The following is a 23,472-nucleotide window of genomic DNA, read 5'->3' on the forward strand; positions in this document are numbered from 1 at the left end:
ATGTGCGCTTTGTTTTAGTTCCTAATAAGCACAAACAGTCAGCAGAAACACACATTGTTTTAACTTCCCCTCGTCCTGACGCACTTGTGTAAGCCTGTCTGTGCACACAACTGACATAGCTGTTGTTGTTTTTTACCTCAGAGTCAATCAGACAGAAATTACAATTTCATATCCATCCGTGGACTAGGCCTACTTAATAGTGGACTTAATGGAAATAATATGTGTTGAGCTTTCAATGTTAGTCTCTCTCTCATCATTCTTTAGTTAAGAAAAAAAAATGAAATCCTGCATTCATTTAAAAAAATACGCAATGAGGATGTGACATGCACCAATTTTGGTTTAAAAATGCCATAGGAGGATTGAACAATAAATGCCCAATGTGTGCACCATAAGGGATGGTGCTGCTCCTCAGGACAACATAGGCATTTTACATACAACACGAATAATTAAAAAAAAACATTATTCTATGGGCTCCTTACCCCAGAGTCCATCGGACACAAAATTACAATTTCATATCCATCCTTTAAGTGCATAATTTAAAATTCAGAATTCATTTTCAAAAGTTATTGATTAATCTTTGGCATTTTCTGTCTGGCCCCTGGCTATCTGACAAAACATAAAAGCCCCAAGGCCTTTAAAAACGACTAATGAGCACAAACAGTCAGCAGAAACATACATTGTTTTAACTTCCCTCGTTCTGACGCACTTATTTAGCCTGTCTCACTGTTTGTTCCCACAACTGAGATTTTGTATTTTCTGTGGTGGAGCCGGAGGTGTGACATTTAAAAAATATATTTTGGTGATGGGTCAGATTTATCATAGGCCTACTATAATTGTCTTTGGGCACATGGGGTACTGCTGGAATAGATCGTAGTTCCATGTGCCAAACATATTGCTGTATCTCAGAAACTAATAGCATACTACATGTAATTTACAAATATTCAAATTGAATATTGACGAGGCACAAACATTTGCAGTGCATACATATTTGATATTGAAAAAACTGAGTGATTTCCCATTTCTCATAGCCAAGATTTTCTTAAATCCTGACACATAATCAAAATGTAAATCCAACCTAAAAAACTAGATATAAGAAATCCATTAACAGTTATTGTTTACTTATTGTTATCTGAATTTTTACCAACCAAGCACCTACAGTGGCAACAGTTTTTAACCTAGCCAACAAAAAGTGTTATTAATGGCTTTTAGCTTGTCTGTAAAGCATTAGTAAATTATTTATGGACCATTAATAAAGCCCCGGTAAGGGCGTATTAATATAAAGTAACTCACTTTATTGTTTTCCATTAAATCGACTGATATCAATTTGCACATTTCTTTTTTTGTGACTTGATATCAGTGAACCGAATGGAAATAATGTGTTTGGCTGTCAATTTTAGTCTTTCTTTCATCATTCTTAAGTTAAACAAAGATGCAATGAGGCTATAACAAGCACACTTTTTGTTAAAAAATTCCATAAGATTGAAAAAATAAAAGCCCAAGCTCCTGAGGATAACATAGGCATTTTACCAATTAACATTAAACATGAATAATAATAAAAAAACGTTATTCTATGGGTTACTCCAGAGTCTGCCCAAATAATTATCTGATATCTGTGCTTTAACTGCTTGATTTAAATTTCACAGTTGGCATTGTACCAGCTGGTTTATCCTCTTCACAATGTCAACTATCTTTATTACAGAATACATTTTAAGAGGTTATTGATTAATGTTTGGCACTTTCTTGCCCCTGGCTATCTCACAAAACACAAAAGCCCCATAAGCCCTTTCCCTCTCCCCTGGATCAATTTCTTCCGCAACAGAACAGTAAGTCACTGCTTGTGTGCAGTTTATTTACAGGAAGGTTTTCTTTTCTGAAGTATATTTATTACAGCTTAAAAAAAGTAATGAAGTACACATACAAGGACATTAAATACAAGGTCATTTAATATAAGGCAATGAAAGAAATCACATCATACAAACAGGTTACACATAAACCCCATAAGTTATCAAAAAAGTATTATATTGTGGCTAGAGTAATTTAAAACCCACCGTACCCCTGATGAAACAACCTTCAAGCTGAATATTATATAAAGTGCATTCTCATTCTGTTTTATTCAATCATCACCAAGGCAAAGTCAATGGAGTTTTCTGAACGTGAGCCGAAGAGACCTTTCAGGCACTAAACAAGCCTACACGATATTTATTAGCCTTACAACAAACCTAAGGAGACCAAGGAACCCATATTGAAAGAATCTGTTTACATGGGTTTCCCCTGCTTTGCAAATTGAATATTAAAATGTTAAAAAAAAAAAAAATGGCAGCCAGCAGTAGAGTCCATCATCAACACTGTGAATCAGCATTTTTCTCCTTCTACGCTGTAGTCAGTTCTTCCCTCTGAGGAAAAGAGACAAGGAAACATAAATAACTTTCAATGTAATGTCTTGAATCATGAAATACACAAGACAAAGAGTTTAAAAAAATGTTAAAGCGTACTGCACATATAACAGCAGGTGAGCAGTGCTTTCAAAAACAGCAGAGATAACACATTAGAATGAATGCAGGCAACAACATGCAGAGGGCGACCTGAGCATGTTGGTAGCTACATGAAGGATGGAGTGATGCAAGTTACAATTATCGCTAAGTGGAAAAGATGCATGAACTATAGAAAGAATGACAAAACAACTTGGCAGAAATAAAAAGCTTAATGGTATTCCAGGGCCATGAGAAGATCTTCAGACATATCAGATTATTTTTCAATCCACTACAGACACCTAGTGGTCAGTAATTGTAAAACACTCTACTGTTCTTTGTGTTTTAAAAAGGTATAACATTGGTTGTGTTGTACATTGACCCTGGAACTCAGGGGTTAAAATGTCAAAAGAAAAAGTACCAAAAGAAGCTGATAAGAAAAGATAAGGCACTGCAGTAAGCAACACTATAAAAGGCAGGAGCGATGCAGGGGAAAGGTCTCGGTTAGAATCACACCTGGCAGTAAAGGCTCCCTGGATGAGTCCAAGACCTGGTGGAGATGAAGCCAGGTCACAATTATATCTTTCCTACTCTTATTTTCCTCCTCCCACATACAAGGACAAGCATCTTAACACAAACATACACATCAATACAACCTTCTCCCAGATGTTTCTTTTAATTTAGGACCTCAGGGTACAAGTTGTTAGCAGAGTCAATGGATGTATGCGTATTTACTAAACAAAAAAAGTAGAACACATCACCCCAGTACTCAGATCTCTGCACTGGCTACCAGTAGCTTACAGAATCGATTTTTAAAATTATATTGCTAACTTATGAAGCATTAAATGGTTTGGGACCCCAATATATGTCTGACATGCTGCCCTGTTACGAGCCCAGAGATCATCGGGGGCGGGCTTACTCATTGTTCCCAGGCTCAGAACCAAACACGCCGAAGCTGCTTTTAGTTTTTATGCTCCCCACAAATGGAAAAAACTTCCAGAAAACCTGAGGTCTTCACCAACGCTGAGTTCTTTTAAGTCGAGGCTAAAAACACTACTTTTTAGAGCTGCTTACCCAGAAGCCTTTTAACTTGTTTTAGCACCTAGCGTATTTACAATGTCGTTTTTAAACTATTTTGAATCTCATTAATGCATTGTTTTTATGAAACTGTTATTCCATTATGTTTATTTATTGTGTTCCTCTCTGTTGTCTTACTATTATGTGTTAATGATCATGTGAAGCACTTTGAATTGCCTCTGCGTCTGAAATGTGCTATATAAATAAATAAACGTACCTTACCTTACCTTACCTTACTATTACTTCCAGACAGCCTTTGTTTCTGAGACATTTGAGGTCACACTTAGTTATTTGTATGGTTTACAAGCAATAACTGCAAATAATGTTGGACTAAAAGTCATATAAAGGGATCCAAAAACATTAGGAAGGGTTTAGAAAACATACCTTTGTTGAAAATAAGCTCAAATATATCAATAAAAAAAGACTCCAAGGTTTATCTGCTTGTTTTATATAGTAAAATGAATAAGCAGGTGAATTTAAGTTACTAGCGGTTAGGGTTTACAATTATTCAAGTTAAAGCAGAAAACAAAAAGGTTTCTGTTCTCAGGAATATTTAATAACCTTTGTTTTCTTTAAAGCGAGTTAAACCGTATTTCAGTGTACCACACGTAATTTCCCTTAAAATGTTATGACATTATAAACATAGTATGTAATGCTGTTTTCTTTAAGGGAGAATGCCTACATTTGTCGTATAATGCCACTGCAGGTTATTATATTATAAATGTGACTTCATGTACACATACTGTATATACACATATAAGCCAAGAAAGAATTATATACCAAACTTTAAATTGTTATCTTACATTTCACAGAATGTCCGAAGCTTATTGTGAGAGACGGCCCAAACTAGTGAGTGTGAGACTGGATGTAACGTCAACACACATGTCAGGTTAAGAACATGTGAATAACAGATGTCTTTCTATTTCTGTACATTCAGTTCTTCAAAGACAGCACAATATCTAGTAGAGTAGAGTAGGTCAATACACTTCAGGTGGTTGACTCACAGCGATTTCTAAAGCCTGAATTAAGTGCAATGACAGCCGAGTGATACTGTAGTGTTTGCTCAGGACCTCTGGCTGCAGAGAGATGATTGATGATGACACATCCTAAAGCCTCGTGATCAAAAACTGAAATCACACTTTACATTCAAAACTGCTGATTATATTTCTCTTAACATTAAAAATATCTCTCTTTCGGCTGTAGATCATGCATTAAAAGAGTCTAAGATTTAAACTTAGTTCACATAATGTTAAACATTAAGACATGAAGCAGGAAAGTAAAAGGGAAAACGGCCCGGAGTCATTTCCCTTGATGCAGTTTTGACTTTCTCTTTACAGAGCTGCTCTGGTGAGACTGGCTTCCTCTCAGTTTGCCCTGCATGACAACACAGTTGCCGTGTCAACTGGAAGTAACGCAGGTTATGTAACTGGCATTGTAAGGGTGGATTTGACTGTTTTCTTTAAAGGTCCCATGTCATGGCCATTTCTACTGATCATAATTCCATTGTTGAGGTCATACTAGAATAGATTTACATTGTTCAATGTTCCAAAATCACATTGGTTTCTCATACAGCATCTCTGTATAGTATATGTATTCACTCTGTCCTAAACGGCTTGTTGGAGCTCCTGCCCCCCTCCCCCCAAAAAGCAATGCAATTTCTCCATAGGATTTTGGAAAATAGCTCGAAATAAGGTCTGTGGTTGACACACATTGAAGAGACAGATCACGTTTTGTTCAGCCGGATAATATCGAATCATAAATCGAATCGATAGATTTATGATTAGAAAATTATAAAAGTAGGGTAGACATGTGGATATTATCCAGCTGAACAAAACGTGATCTGTCTCTTCAATGTGTGTCAACCACAGACCTTATTTCGAGCTATTTTCCAAAATCCTATGGAGAAATTTCATTGGTTTTTGTCGAAGGAACTGGAAGGAGTTTACTTCCGGGTTTTAGGACGCGTCACTGTAGCACTCTATTAGCAAATATTTATAACATCCTCCTAGTGACTAGCAGTGATAAGCCTTGCTGGGTACTTGACGTTGAGGGAAGTTCTTCAGAAACACACTGAAAGATTTTTAAAAGAAGGGAGGTACCAACAGGAAGTTCCACTCCTGTGCCAACACTGTGAAGAATCCCTTTGAACTCTCTGTCTCTGTCTCACCTCATAGGTGGTTCCTGCCCAGAACTGCCTCATCTCTCCCCGGCAGGCAGCCACCACGGCGCAGGTGATCAGGGTGAAGGGCACCAGGTAGAGTAAGGCGGGCTGTCCCATCCCAGACAGCAGCATCACTGCAAACGTCAGGATCATTCCCAGAAAGTAGGCTGCAAGGAATCAGAGACGGACAACAAAGAAGCAGAGAGAAAAGGTTAACCTAAGACTTGCACCACACAGAAACATCAGATTTTTAATCCAGTGACAACTTAAAAGTGTATGAATGAACTGCTTAAAATGGGGAGAAAAGACCAGAGACACCTAGTGGAAAGATATCAGCATTTCATAATATAGCAAAGGTGTTGAAAACACTAGAAATGTGATTAACGCATTTATAATGCCGTAAGATCTTTCCACACTAATGAAAAAGGAAGTTTTAGTGTGTTCAGTGGAGCAAAAAAAAGTAGTAAAGCTAAGATGGATATAGGAAATATATAGAAAAAACATGAAATGTACAGTATTTGATAGTCCGACGGTGACATACTGCTCACTTTCCCTTACTTTATCAGCAATACTGTAAACCCTGCACTTATTAAGGGCTGTAATCCAACAGCACTTAATGTACGAGATGCATAATCAACTTGAACACATTTCAATTATTTTAACAGCCTATGCATTACAGATGAGCTGAGGTGTACCTATGCAGCAGCTGACGAAGTAGACCTTCCTTCTGCTGTTGATCCACACATCAAATCTGCTGCAGTAGGCCACCAGGAGACCTGTTGGACCAATCGGGATGCAGAGGTTGAGAGATGCAGCACACTCAAACATTCTTGCCATTATCATTTCATTTCTTAGCACAAAATCACTGCTGCAGTTTGTTGGGGGTTGCAGGTAGTTGGTGTTGATACCTTTAAAGCTCAAATAAAGAAACACATAGCACTCATTTTAAACCAGCAAGTGACTTCAAACACACGGTTAATTTAATGGAATTCTTCACTATATATGCATATCTGAAACTAAATATATACAGAATTTTGCATTTCTGCCTTTATTGGACAGACTATTACTCTTTGGATCTTGTGTTTTGGTGTTTCTTACATTACATTACATTTAGCTGACGCTTTTATCCAAAGCGACTTACAATAAGTGCATTTGACCAAGAAGATACAAACTAGAAGAAAACAGAATCATATAAGTACATCAGGTTTCATAGAGCCAAAACATTTCAAGTGCTACTCAACTGGCTTTAGATAAGCCAGTCCTTTATTAGTGTAGGAGCCATTTCCTTAGTTTATATTATTTTATCTTTTTAGAGTACTGAGATTCTGTGGTGTATATGATTTATTATTTAATTTGAGTGCGTTACTCCTGCAGGTCGAGGTGCTGCAGCATAAAAGGAGAGGCGCTGCAGCCTTCTGGTGTGGCTGACTGAAGCAAACCGTTTTTAGACCTTGCTGGTTGGGAGCGTCACAGCTTGGTTCTTGTGCCTTTAACATTGAAGTATCATTTTATATGACGAATAGTTTGTTTAAAAACGTTTATTTATTTTTGTCTTTTTTGGAATAAACTATCTTACTTTTCAATCGCATCTGGACATTTCTATATTTTTTCTCTCAAACTACAAGCGTCTATTCCTCGGTCAGCCCCACGAGTGATTCACAAACAGAGGACAAAAAACAAATGGATATCGTGGTCACTACAATTAGTATATAAGTGCTTTGTTAGTAATTTATTGCTCGAAGTGGAGTCGAAAGAGATGAGTTTTTAGTCTGCGCCGGAAGATGTGTAAGCTTTCTGCTGTCCTGATGTCAATGGGGAGCTCATTCCACCATTTTGGAGCCAGGATAGCAAACCGACGTTTATGGAATACATACATATCCGAGTTCAAATACTGGAAACCACCAGCCACTGCTGTGTATAGGGCTGCAACAAACGACTCATTTGATAATCGATTAATGAAACGATTAATCGATTATTCGGATCGTTAAGGTTTTAACTGTACTACTACTTTTATACTGCTTATCGATCCGGTCCTTTAACGGTTATTTTGAAAAAAAATAAGGTTGTGAACAAAACTAACATTGGTTTTTATTTAAATTAAATAAATAATATTTCACATCAAAAGAAACAACAGTGTTTTAACAAATCATATTAAATAATCTGATGACAGAACTGTAAACAGAATAGCTGAAACTTTAACAAAATAAATAACTCAGTTACCTAATCATTAACCCATGTTTGTATAATTTAGTCAACTCTGTGTGTTGCTGCTAGCATACATAACACCTGACGTGGAAACATTACTCGTGGATGGGGCTACAGAGCTGTAGCAGCTGCGTGTGTGTAAACTGCCCCGCCCCCTCGCACACAGACGGGGGAGAGAGATCTCTCGTCTGGATTGGAAAGATCGAAAATACATCATAGACGCATTTTGTAGTCTTATTGCATATTAGAAACGGAGTTGGCGACACTAAGACTGCGATATAATGTTTATGTAGCAATAATACATATGACATACGTTTTAAATGTCTCCAGGACCGATAAAAAGGCAGATAACGTTGGAGCTTAAAGGTGAGGTAGGTAATTTTGGAGAAACCAGCTCGAGTGCGCTAGAATTTGAAAATACACAGCCGGAAAAGATCTGCCACTTCCTTACAGAGCCCCTCCTCCAACACACACGAACGCGCACATGACCAATGAGGGCACGAGATAAGTTTGTGCACAGATGGAAGGCTGACAGGCAGGTAGGCCATCCAGTTACTTTAGCCGGGCCGGCTAAAATGATTGGTCGTGCTTTTTACAGTACTACGGCTTCCACAGATGACATTTGTTTATGGATTTTTTGTCAAAGCACTTAAGATATTCATTGCTATCGGGATGTTAAGAGCATTCCATGGAATATAACAAAAAGTGTATCTCGAGCCGGTTTCTCAAACGTACCTACCCCACCTTTAACTGCGCGTAAAACACACGTGATGACGTCACCAACGAATCGACGACTGAATTAGTTGGCAACTCATTTGGTCATCGATTTTAATCGATTAAGTCGATTACAGTAGTTGTTGCACCCCTAGCTGTGTATCAGGCACAGTTTCAACAGTAACGATGACACTTTAACCTGACCTGGGACAATGATGTCTCCGTAACCCAGGATGGAGAACTGCATCATACACAGGTTCTGCGCCCAGGCGGAGAACCGTGGGACGCGCATCACCACCGGCAACTGAGAAAGCAAAAGAAATGTTATGTTAGAAATGACAAAATGCGACAGTAGAATTATTGTGTTGCATGCATCCAAATACAAAGAGCTGTACATTGTGTTATACTTATTAAACCCAATTCTCCACTCTACAAATATTACTCAAAGCTGACATTTTAGTGTACAGTATATTGCTTTAATATTTTCTTACTGTCATCTGTTTGCCATCTCAGGTACACCTTGGCTATCCCAATTTGACTGAATATATTTGGTCTATCTTTCGGATCACATAATAAGATACCAAGAGATTTCAGGTAAGTAAACAATGGTTATATGAACTGCTCTCAAACGTTTGAATGGTCACAAACATACCATCTAAAGGTTCACAGAATACCCCGCTGAAAACTATTTTGCTCTGGGCACACAGATGTTAACTTCTGTAGTAACAATGTCCCAGAGGAAACCTAAAATCCACCATCATAAGCTGTGTTTCATGAGGAATCCTGGGAGAAACACTGCTTCAGTTATCCAGCAATGGCTTACAATTCCTTTACTGAAATCTCCTGGTACCTCTAACTGAAGAAAAACACTTAAATAATTCATGCTAAATCAGTGTTTTACCCAAATGGAATATAAATGAAGACTCTTTTATTTTAAACCCCCTTGAAGGCGCCCACTAGAAATATAAAAAAACTGCTAATAAACTGATTGTGCTTGAGCAGTGTTGAGAATGCAAGTGACTTATCAGCAGGAACCACCTGACGTTCATGTGAGTGTGTTTTTCTCTCCCTTGCTTCACATTTTACTCTTGTAAAAAGGGTTGAGTAAAAAGCGTATAGAGTATATATGGTACTTTGTTTTCTAAAGGAGGCTGGTAATAGGCAACGGTTGTTTACAATTAAAAACATAAAAGGGCAGGGTGGGCAGTAGGGATGGAGAAAATAAATCAATACAGTATCGTTTTTTTGTATCGTAACATTGTAGCAACAGAAAAGCGCCATGTGCTGATCTTTTATTGAGTAATTTGAAATTCTATTTGATACTAAACTTTGACAAAGCACACTTCTACAACCCCAATCCCTTCCCACCCACCTCATGGTGTGGCTTTAAGAGAAGAAGTGGGTGGTGAACAAATCAAGCCTTACTTTCTCAGAGGGAGCCTGGGGTTCAGCCGGGACCTCCACCATGTTACCTTGCGTCTACGACAGAGCCCACCCAACCCCAACACACAGTTAGTCAATCAGTCTGTCGGGCGCTCAGGGCGTGGACAACAAGCAGAGCAAAGCACGACAGGTGTTAATGAAGCCACGACAGAGTGAAGGGGAGTTCCACCAAACGTAGCTTTGAGCTTGTTGTCCACGACTTGAAAACAAATGTATTCTATAATTATTAACTCAGTCTCCGAATAAAGTAAACAATCTTGGCTATCGGCACTGAAAAAGCGATCCCAGGACAGTATGAAGTGCCTGTTTTCAGTAATGTTCCTCAAATCTAAAGCATTCATATATTTCTGTCATGATTCTAGATATTTACAACAATAAAAAAAACAGGCTGTGCATTCATTTTTGTTTTTAACCCACTCATCAGTCATGACAAAAGTGAAAGGAATGAATGTGGAATTAGATATTTTTGCATTTGGTGGAGTTCCCCAACAGGCTCACCTTCTCTCCTGATGCATCCGGGCCCAGAGCCACCTGCACCATGATGCTCACTCCATTCTGTTGATAGAGGAAGCCAAACATTCATATCATGTTACTCTTTAGTATACATACTTGTCAGGGATGTTTCATTAGCTATTTATAGGCGACATTGGGCATAAATGTTTCAAAGGTGCGCCATATTTAAAGTTGATAGCTGGCGTACGTTGTGGGTGCGCACTGTGATATAAATCACAATGTTTCTGTGTTTTGTCTGTATGTAACCTTTTGGCTTGAATGCTGTGGTACGTTTTTTGAAGGAGGCCCAAGAGCTGCTTAAACATCTCCTATTCAATGAGATTAGGTATTTTTATTTATGTAGTTGTCTGTACAGTTCCTATTCAGGGTTCCTGCAGGTTTCACCAACTCAAATGTAAGACTTTTTAAGACCACTTTGAATAGAATTTAAGACCTATTTCATGGCAAGAAAGTATGAAGGAAAATTGCTATGAAAGAAGAAATACGTCCCATAATGACTTACAAAGTAAATGTATTCATGTTCAACATAAGAACGATGACTGAACATAACAGCACACAGAACTGTGTTAGCGTGTTAGACAAAAAAGTGTGTATGTCTCTGTGTGTGTGTGTGTGTGTGTGTGTGTGTATGTATGTATGTATGTATGTATGTATGTATGTGTGTGTGTGTGACAAGAGCTATATTCAGAGCTAAGAACAAATTTGAAGTTGTTTTCGAAAATGCTCCAGCTCCGAGGGAAAACAAACAAACAACCAAACACACAACCAAAAAGACGCTCATACCTTTGTGAAGAAAGGAGTGATGAAGACGAAGAACACGTCATACAAAAGCAGGAGGCTCAGCAGAATCACACAGATCTGTGCCATGATGGGAACAAATGCAGATTAATTATAGACAAAACACTCACAATGCTTCTTCATGAATGCCAGTGACGGTACATATACAAAAGTCTGTGATATTGATGCAAAGAGAAGATTATCTTAAACATATTAACTGCGGGGGGTTATACATATACACATATTTAAAACACAGAATAAAAAAGAGCCCTAGAGTAAAATCAAATGATGAAAGAACAGAACCAAAGGGGCTGGTAGGAGGCACCTTGAAGTTGGACAGGGAAATGGTCTTCATGAAGTTGAGGCAGAAAGCAACGCCAAGGAGGTCCTGCAAGATCCAGATCCATCTACAAAGAGACAACAAGGGTTATAGCTTTTGTTACCTTGCATTTTACAAAAAAAGTGAATGCATCAAGTTACATGTTGTTTGAAACAAAATAAAAAGTGCGAAGAATTCTTCCAGACATAGCTTAGAGCAAGAGCCTTATGTTTGATAGGAGACTTTGACTTCGTCCCTCCTGTTGACTTTCAGATTCAAAATAAGATCATAAAAGAAACACAACTGGTAGGCTGGAAATGTTATCTGCTATTCTGGGAACACTGACCCACCTCTAAATATAATGAGCTGCAATTACCCTGCCAACGTAATTACCACATTGAACTTCATCAACAGTGTGAGTGCCGTTATTATAATTTAAGCCAATTAATGTTACATTTAGAAAATGCTCCCTGAAACTATAGTCATAATTCATGTCTCTTAGAACATTTACTCTGTATCCTCAAATACTTATGAAGGTTTACAATAAAACATATTTTGATTCAACATGCTTTCCAATACAGTATTAAATGATATGTAATGTAGTATGTCAACATGCTACCATTAAGACATTACGTTCTTCATACCATGGTGATAGAAATGAAAAACGGCACAATCACTTTCTGTTATAAACAATAAACAAATAACATTGACTTGGTTGATGCAATATTAAAAGGAGAGCTGCTGCATTGTGGGAGTTTACCAGACAATGTTAACCATGGATGTATAATAAGAACTGGATACAGCGTGGGAGGCGGGGCCTCGTTCATTCCTATGAGAGTTGCTCATTGGCGCATGAAGACAAAATGGCCCAACTTTTGAGAGAGCGAAACGTCACGAAAGTATTCATATAACCATATAATCCGTTCTTATTGTGCATCCATGGGTAAAGGTAAAACTCATGTCATACTGAACACGTCACATGAACGTGCCGGGCGGCGCGGTCCCGTGGGTTAGATGCACGTTCATAATGCAGAGGAAAATAACTCTCAGAATAACGTTATTAGCACATTTTACAACTTGAGGACCGAATGTTTTTAATAAGGGCTTTACAAGTGTTCATACTGGGTAGTTTATTTAGTTTAAAAAAAATTATCCAACGATTTACAGACGTCTCTTTCCCAATGTTAGTCAATGGGAAAAAGTATTTCCGGGCCCAGCGACTGATACGGAAGTGTAGTACCGCCGTTTGGCCACAACGAATATTTTCCTCAGAGTCTGGCGCACTTCCTGGGGGCTTGATTTGAACCAACAAGCATTTCCTGCTTCACCACCGGTGATAGTGAAACAGACGAAACATGTAATGGTTGTGTGTTGTGTGTCCCTGTCACAGTACCTGTCCTCATTCCTGTAGACCCCCCAGACCACAGCGACGGTAATGCACACAGCAGCCAGTATGATGGACCTCACTGAGAAGTTGTGATTTCGGATGGAGAAGCTAGAAAAAGACACAGAGAGTTAGGATAAATAGACTTTCAGCAGTTGAGGCTCCTCTGCAATTCAGAGACAAGTTAAAACACACACACAGAGATCAGTTTCACATCCTCCCACTGTCACCACAATGTCTGTTTTCATTCTACTTACAACAACGAAAAGGAAGCAGGATAACAAGCTGTTCTGTCTATTTATCGATCACCTTTGCTCCATTTCAGTACTAAGGATTCAGCTCAAACAACAAGCAGTGTTGTTTATTGTTTTCATACAACGGTCTGGTGACATTCACATGCATCACGGCCAACCATGTTATTGTTTTTGGTATTTGTCTATATATAAGTTCTAGAAGAAGGAGGTCAATGTCCGGCAGTGGCTCAGTCAGTAGGGGCTTGGACTGGGAGCTGTAGGGTCGCCGGTTCAAGTCCCCGAACAGACCTAAAATATGGAGTGTGGACTGCTACTTGGAGAGGTCCCAGTTCACCTCCTGCCCTGCCGTGGTGCCCTTGAGCAAGGCACCGGACACCCTCCTTCCCCCCTCACTCCCCGGGCGCTGTACAATAGCTGCCCACTGCTCCTAGTACTAGACTCCTGGTATTAGGATGTGTTAAATGCAGAGAACAAATTTCACTGTGTGTGTACTGTGTGCTCTGCATGTGTGACCATTAAAGAGGGGTTCACATGGATGTATAATAAGAACTGGATACAGCATCGGAGGCGGGGTCTCGTTCTTTCCTATGAGAGCTGCTCATTGTTGCACATGAGGACAACATGGCCCAACTTTTGGGAGAGCGAAACGTCACAGATTACCCGTCATGCCTGGCTGTCAGAGCAGAAGTACCCGTATGTGCGCTCATAGAGCATGCGCAGTTGAGTTGCCCCTTAAGCCCCGCCCCCCGAGCTCCCACTGTCAGATGCGCGTTCATAATGCCGAGGAAAATAACTCTCAGAATAACATTATTAGCACATTTTACAACTTGAGGACCGAATGTTTTTAATAAGGGCTATACAAATGTTCATACTGGGTAGTTTATTTGGTTAAAAAAAATGTATCCACCGATTTACAGACGTCTCTTTCCCAGTGTTAGTGAAAAAGTATTTCCGGGCCCAGGGACATCACGGACTTGCAGTATCGCCGTTTGGACACAACGAATATTTTCCTCCCCCTTCCTGGGGGCTTGGGGTTTCATCCCTCCCAATGCTATTCTATGAGAAAAATCCTTAAACCATGCAGGACTTGACTATCAGAATATGTGAACCATTAGTTGTGGACACCTCTTGTGTGTTTTTCTGTGTGTGATTGCAAATTCTGTTTTTAATGGAAAGAGTGATGATCATACCTCCCAGTGCCACAACCAACTAAATCCAACACTGCATCGAAACAGCTGAAGAGGGCAGAGGCAGACGCCAGGCAGAAAATTACGATGATGACGTAAACTGGGGAAAAAGGAAACACACATCACATCACGTAAACTCCAGATATTATTACTCCCACAGAGCACAACAAGAGATGTTCTTTTCCCCCTGCCACTCACCAAGCACGTTGTAGAAGAAGTACATGAGCACCAGCATCCCACACATCAAGGCGACAAAGAAGACCACTTTGAGAGGAGAGTAGAGGAAAAGCTCTCCGCTGTCTGCCTTGCTCTCTCCCCCTCCTCCTGACACACCGTTCAGCCGGTCTCTGTCACACACAGGAAAGAAAACATTTGGTTTTTGTTTAAAAAACTAGTACTACAAGGTAAAATCCAATACACAGGGGGTCGAAGATAACATTGTTAGCAATCAGATATGATTGCTCTACTTTAAGAAAGCATGACCCCTGCTGTGTCTCGTTTTTAGTTCGAAGTGAATTCACCTGACTCTCTGCAGGGGGGGTCATTCGTGTAACCTGAGGGTCTCGGCGTGTTAATAGGTAATTTAAGCCTTTTGCTGGCTGTCTGTCTTTCTCTGCAGCTCTCTTTCCTTTCCTGCTACAGGTGGTTTATTATGCTGCTTTCATTTTATTTTTATGCCTTGTTTTGCACTTTATAACACCTACACTCACACATCACTCATGAAAATTGACACCACTGATTATACTGACATCAACACCCCATTTATTGAGAATCCTTTATTGGCACTTTAATTTACTTAATTTAGCTGAATAACATTTTTGTTAAGAGTATGTGCTGTTAGTGCTGGCCTAAGAGCAGTCTTATAACACCACATAGTAACAATTTAGCAATTATGTAATCCTCCAAAATGTGTTGTCGTTTGATTTAATAAAAAATGTTTAGATACTGCTCTGTATCTGTCTTACCTCTCACATGTCCCGCTCCAGTATCCACCCAAGGCGATCGTGACGATGGCAATGAGTAGCATGACCGCAATGCTTGCATCGATCTTTGAGTTTGGAGGAGCATAAAGCTTCGCCTGCATCCCATCACCAAACACCTGAAAAACACCAAATCACCGCACACAGTAAACGTTTAAAGGGAAACTGTGCATCCAACTCGACCTTCTGTATCAACTGACCCATTTTAAAAAGGAGTGGTAACATGACCAGATACAATGGGAGCAGAAAATAAAGGCTTTCTCACCTGCTGTGCTTCGAGGAAGTCCCTGTACCTCATGAGAGCCAGAGGAATATGGACCTTTGCATACTCAGAGTCATTGGCTGTTGGAGTGGTCTGTAAAGGGAGAAGCATTACCATGTGTGGGGGAAACTTCTGAAGCAATTGGAAACAGGACTCAGAGAGACACGAGAAGAGCTGGAGCTTTGATGGCAAACACTGACGGTTTATTTGGAGCTTCGGCCGGAGAATTCACAAGACATGTCACGAGCCACGAGTTGACCACACGGTTGAGATGCCAAATCAATTCTGAGGGTTCTCCTCTCTGGTAGGAGGTTTTACCTAGTTTGCTGAGGGTAATCAGCATTCTTCAATAGAGAGACTAAACAGCTGAGGACACTGAATCACTTTAGTTGTCGCTTATGGCTTAGAGGATCTTCCACCTCGGGGTCAACAAAACCCCCGAGAAGGATGTGTTCCAGGTGTCCCACAACAATAAACTATCTCTGACCGAGAGTTGCCCGGTCATAAACTGGTAACAACAACAAAATGCTAGGGCAGCCCCTCCTTAAGGTTGGGCATCTGCGTCAACATGCAGGGCAAATTATTCCCTGACAAAATGAACAAACTAAATGCACTTGGTAGAATTTCTTATTTTGCCTTTGTTGAGTCATTTTATGCATGGTATGTTGTCGACACGAATGTAATAGATGACAGTAAATCAATGAGAGAGCTGCAATCTGCATTTTTATGAAAAGATGGCAGACTTTGCTGTTTTCCTCTGCTTTATATATTTTAAAATACATATATTTAGGATTTGGACTGACAGCCCAAGTCTTTTAGACATCTCCTTGGGTTTAAAAAAAAAAAAAAAAGGATGGACCAAATATTAAGCTAGAAAAAAATCTGCAGATAAAACATGTTATAATAACTGTTACTTGCAGCCATACATGAGGACTGGAGATATAGATAACGTGTATTTTAATGTTAGATAAATCTCACTCGACACCGATACCCAGAAGGTAAACATTGTCACATGACTGGGCCACTGTAGCACCGCACTTCTGTATCTCTGAATAAGCTTGTTCAGTATTTTCCATAATTTAAGCTGGAAATCCCCACATTCCTCCCACTGGTGTGTCACTTCCTTATTTCAGAATCAGTTCTGCATTAATCTTACACGTTACATTAGTATTTGATTCACATACAGACAGAAAAAGATTTAGTTGGTAGAATAAAAACCTGAAATCTATTTAATAAATACAGATTGGTATAACTCTAATTGACCTACCAATGCTTTGTTGCTGGCGATGAGTAGAGCTGTAGCGTTGAGGCTCTGAGCAACCCGAGCTTTCTGGCTTAAGTCACAGTCCCCCCTCATGACCACCACCGCTTTGCCATTTACCAAATCTGGATTGACCCCAGAGGTGTTACACAGCACGGTGGAGGTCAAATTCACCAGTGGATACTGCAACTGGCAAAGTGAAGATACAAAGTGATTTAAAATTGTGAAGTCCCATTTTAACTTTGTACCGTATGTATGTTACTGTAAAAACAACACAGTTATTTCCTTTAAGGTTAAAATGCAAAACTATTTTTGAAAACTTACGGCAGCATCAAGGGTTTCTGACAGGGGTGTCCAGGAATGATTGTGGACGATGCAGTAATCCCTCACTGTATTTTCATTTGAGATGCGCAAGATGGCCTCTTGGCAGTTTATCTGTTGGGCAAGAAATGTCACATTGTTATTTAGGATTCATTTTGGAATCAGGACTTGTTTTGAATTGAATGGTGATCAATCAAAATGATTAAAAATCAAATCACAAGATAACATAAGATAAGATAACAGTTACTTCCGTAAACTCAGTAACCTATCTTTAAAACTGTTTCTCTGTAGCCATATCAATTGAGTTCTCCTGTATGGTGCCCTCTGTTTTGTGTTGTTTTTCCATATGGCTTTGTTCATCAATAAGAGTACACTAAAAGATCATTCATTTAACCACAAGCTCATTGGTATTCCTACCCCTAACCTAACCGATTGTGTTACATCAACCCTAATCCATAAAGCATTTACAATCACACATGACCTGGATCATCCAATCTTGCAGCACTTTACGACCTTCCTTCTGGTGGCAGGTACAGAAACTCACTTGTGCGGAAAGACAAGTTTGTCTGGTTTGGAGCTTTACTGTCCTTAATGCATTGAAGCGTTGAATAAATAATCTCTTAAATGACATGGCATAAAGTATATAGTGAATGAAGTGTTAACACATGGCTTTGTTTATTTGTAAATTATGAGTGTCTTACTACTGGGTTGTTGTTCTTCCTTCATGACAAAAATATACTACCTATCTATGTATCTGTAACCGACACCGTTATTATAAAAGCATTGAAACAAGCATACTGTACAAAAACTGTAAGTATTACTGTGATCATAACATGTCTCAGGGATCAATGAGCATATCCCCATTCCTTACAAATAAATAATTGGTGCCTTAGGCAATAACAATTTGCACATACATATTGAAGCCTACTTACACTACCTCCCAGGATACATTTGACCTTTATTTAAAAGCTACTGTGTTAATGTGTTTTTGTCCCTTTAATCTATTGGTAAATTAAAGAATATTCAAATGTATTCTGTATATTTGATAGTGTGTATATGATCCTCTTCTGAAGATATGTCTTTTATACTGTAAACATGTATATATTTGCTTTTGTATTAATTATATAAATAATATTTTTACACTCAACATGTCACATAAGTGAAACTCAAAAACTGTAGGTTTCTGGCTTGGACTAGTCTAGCTGAGGCTAACTAAGCTAACGCTAGCTCGTCGACAGCAGTCAATTTTCCCTTTCGTTTCCCCGGCCTGGACATCACGGTAACATAGTAATACAATGTATTGACTACATATTAACAATATAATTTAACATTATAGAGTCAAAAGAGTCACTGTTTTGGTGTTTTTCGACGTTAAGTCCTGCTTTAAGGCCTGTCAGTTAGTTAGCTTAAGCGCTGTTTCTGTTATTAAAATCCATTCACTTTACCTGCGATGCCAAGAAAATGACCGAGAAAAGGACGATTTTGACAGCTCTGTCCATGTTGGTAACATTCGTTTAGTTACGGAGTCCGGCAACATCCACATTAATTGTCTTCTATACCGCACCGACACTGTTTTTTGTCCGCTAAGTTACTAGTATCTTCATTGCGTTTTGTTTAGCTGTGTCTGCTGGGCACTTCCTGAATTGTCTTGTGACACATGGGCACAGTGACCCACTGGTTTCTGTTTCACCTCACAGCGTCGCAGTAAATTACTTAAAATAATAAAGAAGTAAAAGAAGCAAATATAACATAATGCTGGAAAACTGTAAAATATAGCATTTTAAATAAAAGACCTGCATTCATAGTAAAACGTGTCAAGTATTATCAAGAACATAATACTGATTGAGCAGTAAAATGTTTTTCTAACACACTTGGTGTAAAGTAACTAAGTACATTTACTCCAGTAGCCTACTGTACTTTTGTGAGGGACTTGTACTTTACTTGAGTATTTCAACGTTTTGCTACTTTACTTCTACTCCACTACAATTAATAGGTAAATAGTGTACTTTGACTCCACTACATTTATTTAATACCTTTAGTTATTTCGTAGATTTGGAGTAATATAATCAACACTTAAATAAGACTGTAGTTACACCTGGAGTAAAATTCACAAGCTACCCTGCAGTACAGCATACCTGCCAACCAGGGTTCGAGTTATAAACTGAGCTCTATGGGGGTCTTTAAAACTAACGCGCGCGCACGCACACACACTCAAACTCATAGGTTGCGTTCGAATACTCCAAAAAAACAGCTCCTAAGTTCTAACCCTATCGTCTATTCCTTGACCTCGGAGTGAAACGTCATGGGGTTAAGGGATAGTGGATAGGAGAATTCAAAAGGATTTAGGAGAAGAGACTGCGGCACTTTAGAGAATCCGACTGCACTTTCACTATCCGACGTGTTTATGATGCGCCAGCAGAGGTCATAAATGTGCGCCTGCTGCTGTGGGGAAACTATGGAAACTACAGTTTTCTATACAGCGGACTACAACATGGATGTTTAATAAGAACGAGGGACTACTGTAAACTCATCTAGAGACTCTGCACCGTGCTCTGATGCTGTTGTTTTATGCTTTATGAACGGGGACAACAGAGAAACATATTCTTCATGACCAAAGTTGGAATTGAAATAAAAAAGGAAAGTGAAACTTATGCTCGTCACCCTCTCCCTCCGGTCCACATTAATACAAATGATCCCAATACATATGATTGTATGAAAAGATCTTAAAATCAATACAAATGTATTTATTATAAACGTTAGTCCTTAACATCTATCACTGTGTATATCACCATTCAAACATCTTTTAAAAGTTGAACAAACCCCACACAGCTCAGTAAAGACTGTGAAATGTTGACTTTATTTGATCATTTCAGTAAAAACTAACGTTCATATTTCTCTTTTGATTATAATACTGATGAACGTTCAAAACAAAGCACTTTGGCAACTTACCACATACGTTTTAAAATGCTTAATAAGCACCGTAACTTTCATGATATCATTTCTCGTTCATAATCGGTTGTTTCCGTGAACGGCCGACTGTTGTGTGACGGCAAATGCTGCGGCCGCAAGGCATTGTGGGGCAGCATTTTCTCCTCTCCTTTCGGTTAGGGAGGTCCAGTGGTTCCTAGGCTAAAGGAGGTTATAAAGGAAGTTTGAAACCTCCTTTCCTTTTAATTTAGAGAATTCGAACGGCACTTATCATGGCTGCCACTGAGGGACTTCCGGGTCATTTCACTCCGTTAGGAAGGTTCCTAAGCTAAATGGACTATTCAAATGCAACCATACACTCAGTCAGGCCATTACCAGTTTTTTTTTGTGCCATTTTGCTGGATTTATTTGTCAATATTTACAGCATTGCTGCCCATAGTGATAGCCCTATAGTTTAAATCTACTACCCACAAATAAACATATGGACATGGGTTACTATTTAAAAAGAAATTGCAAATGTATTTAGGAACCTATTCATGAACATATTTTAAGTGGGGGTGGGCCTCAAATCCTCTAGGGGGGTCCAGGGGTATGTACCCCCGGTAAGATTTTTTAAAAAAAAAATTTAACCCCTAACCCTAACCCATTTTGAGGGGAAAATAAAGAGATAGATCTATGGAAACACCCATATGAAATATAACTGTATACATTTCAATAATCATAAAATTATAAGAACATGGCCATAACCTATACCATATCCAATATTGAAAAACATTGAAACTTGTTTATTTATTTATTTTCGGTTCATTTAAAGTTGCGAGTATGGGCTCCTGAATCAGCCTTACCTGTCTCCCTCCTCTCCCCCCTGCTCTTATTTGAGGCAGCAGCAAAGACTTTAAAAGTGTATCTTACCTTTTTTCACCTAGTTAACATTTTCTTTATTTTTATTCATGCATATTTTACTAATCACTCCCCCCTCAAATGGAAATATGTGTTTACATAAATGGTGACCAAACCGTTTGAGACCCACTGAGATAACTGACTGAGTTAACTATCTAAACACTCAGAGAGTCCTGATTTTCAATGACTTTTCCATGACCTTTACCTAATTTTCCATGACCAAAAACATTACTCTCTCAGCGGTACCACTTGTGGAGGAAACTTCTGTGTAGTAATGCATGGAGTCACCGACTCAGGAAGGAGACACGGTGAGAGTTGGAGCTTTGATGTCAAACACTGATGGGTTTATTCAGAGTATTCGGCCGGAGGATTCACATCACAAATCAAAGAGTCAAAGGTTCTGACCAGACGGTAGAGTTGCCACGTCAATTCTGAAGCACCTCTCTCTATGCTAGACCTTTTAACAGGTTCACAGAGAGAAATCAACATCTCTGAAGGAGTAGACTAAACACTGAATCACCTGCGTCCGACGCTCATGGCCTCAAGGATTTCACATCCTAGAGCCCACAAACACCGATAAAGAAGTGCCTCAGTGTTCCCACAACAATTACCCTTCGTGCCAGTCAAGTTGACCGGTCACACACTGGTGACAACAACACATATGGCACTAAGGCCTTTCCTTAAAGGAGATAACACATGTCAGAGTAAAAGGTTAGATATCTAGAAGAATTATTCCTTAACACCACTGAAAATGGTTTATTTTAACATGGAACAGGAAAATAAGGTCTGCATATGAAACATGTTGTGCCCATCTAAAACAAATCAAATAGGCTTACTAGCTTCTACACGCTAAAGCAGGGCTCTCCAACACGTCGATCGCGAGCTACCGGTAGCTCGTGGGCAGCTTTTCAGTAGCTCGCCGCTCGATTATCGATTATAGCGTAGTAAGGTTGCTTATTGATTTTCCGGCCGCGGCTGGACAATAAAGTTTTTTTATTTTAGAATTTTTTCTGTCACACGAATATCAAATCGGTCGGTGACGCAGAGATCAAGGAACAGACTTGACTGCGGCACTGCGACATCACACACGGAGCAGTCTGCTTTCTCCACCAACACCAGTCCAGAACCAACAGCAGAATGACCCGCTCTGAATCAGGCCCTGTCGCTGCGGCTCAGAGACACAAGGAGGGATTTGTGTTTTTTGAAAAACACTCGTTATCGTCATGTGGTTTTTGGTGGATTTAATCAAGTCTTGGATTGCAGAGTATGAATGTCCTCTTGCTATTTTCAGTTGATAAATACTTGTGTAAATCCGCGATCACCGTCTCCTCTCCGTTCCTCCAAACCTCGCCCCCTCCCTGAAAATAATGAGTGACAGGCTGATGTGGGTAACAGTATACGCCGTGAAGTTGTTTGCGGCCTGCCAGTAAACCCAAAGCAGAAGAAGAAGAAGTGACGTCGGCGGCTTCATTTGCCTAATCCTCCCCCAGGGACTTATTCCGGTGTGAACGTGGTCTGTACTTAGTTCATGAGAACTAAAGAGTTCTCATGAACTAAGTTCTGATGAACCTTAGTGGGAAAAGTACTGAGGTGTGAAAGCGCCTATTGGCTCCCACATAACTCGAACCCTGCTGCCAACCCTACCGATTTGGGCGGTAGTCAGTCTACCGCTTTTGACATGTTTCTACCGCCTACCGATTTAGCTGGCTTTTCCTACCGAATTTCATTCTTCCCAAATTATAAAAAATAAAAATGACACTCCATAGACACTGGACTCGACTTTTAGCGGAAACCAATTGCAGCGTGTCTGTGATCCCATCATACAAACAGTCCTCTGTGTTTCTGAAAGAGAAACAACGTGCAGAGGAAGGGCAGCGTTACCCCCGGGACTGCGGTCAAGCCAGCCTCCACTTCGGAAAACACAGTCAAGCCAGCCTGCCACAGTCCCCCGGGACTGATAATAATCAGTCATCACTCCCAAATGAGTTTAGGCGAACAGAGACGAGGCATTTGAGTCCTGTAGGGTTTCCCCGTTAATATCAGTGTCTCGAAAACACATGTTGGCGACTGAAAGACATCCAGTGTTTGGTCTTTTCCGGAAGCATCCTACAGTGTCTCAACTGAAAGAGGACCACAAACACACAAAAAATATAATACAATTTTGAGATTTGGGGATATTTATCTCCCATTCTTTCACTTTTTCGGACATTTTCAACACCAAACATGTCGTTAATGTCTCTGTTTAGTGAACTACAGCAATCTGAAAGCTTGTACATTAGTTATATCACACTGCAAAAACATGCAGGAAATGACTTTTT

General features: G+C 39.5%; 1 protein-coding gene across 3 annotated transcripts; it reads right to left on the minus strand.

Annotated features, from left to right (window-relative positions):
- Positions 1-1,922: 1,922 nt before the first annotated feature.
- Positions 1,923-19,026, minus strand: zgc:123258 (uncharacterized protein LOC641502 homolog). 3 transcript variants are annotated; one of them, XM_034116354.1, is made up of 17 exons: positions 18,772-19,026; positions 17,330-17,440; positions 17,012-17,194; positions 15,748-15,837; positions 15,468-15,601; positions 14,701-14,849; positions 14,506-14,602; positions 13,071-13,172; positions 11,684-11,765; positions 11,365-11,439; positions 10,567-10,623; positions 10,051-10,104; positions 8,830-8,929; positions 6,402-6,482; positions 5,713-5,873; positions 2,985-3,018; positions 1,923-2,393 (listed from the first exon to the last, which is right to left on the minus strand). In XM_034116354.1, the coding sequence occupies exons 1-17, from the start codon at positions 18,823-18,825 to the stop codon at positions 2,353-2,355; spliced, it is 1,605 nt and encodes a 534-aa protein (XP_033972245.1). In that variant the 5' UTR covers positions 18,826-19,026; the 3' UTR covers positions 1,923-2,352. The 3 variants fall into 3 exon arrangements, with proteins under 3 accessions (XP_033972245.1, XP_033972247.1, XP_033972246.1); XM_034116356.1 differs by lacking the exon at positions 10,051-10,104; XM_034116355.1 differs by lacking the exon at positions 2,985-3,018.
- Positions 19,027-23,472: the final 4,446 nt, after the last annotated feature.

The sequence above is a fragment of the Trematomus bernacchii genome, unplaced genomic scaffold (assembly GCF_902827165.1).
Source record: "Trematomus bernacchii unplaced genomic scaffold, fTreBer1.1, whole genome shotgun sequence".
NCBI lineage: Eukaryota > Metazoa > Chordata > Actinopteri > Perciformes > Nototheniidae > Trematomus > Trematomus bernacchii.

Coding starts and splice junctions, on each gene's coding strand:
- zgc:123258 (XM_034116354.1), bottom strand. CDS start 18,825: ATGGACAGAGCTGTCAAAATCGTCCTTTTCTCGGTCATTTTCTTGGCA. Junction 17,441..18,771: donor TCATTTTCTTGGCATCGCAG/GTAAAGTGAATG, acceptor CTTGCCCAACAG/ATAAACTGCCAAGAGGCCAT. Junction 11,440..11,683: donor TTTCCCTGTCCAACTTCAAG/GTGCCTCCTACC, acceptor ATCATGGCACAG/ATCTGTGTGATTCTGCTGAG.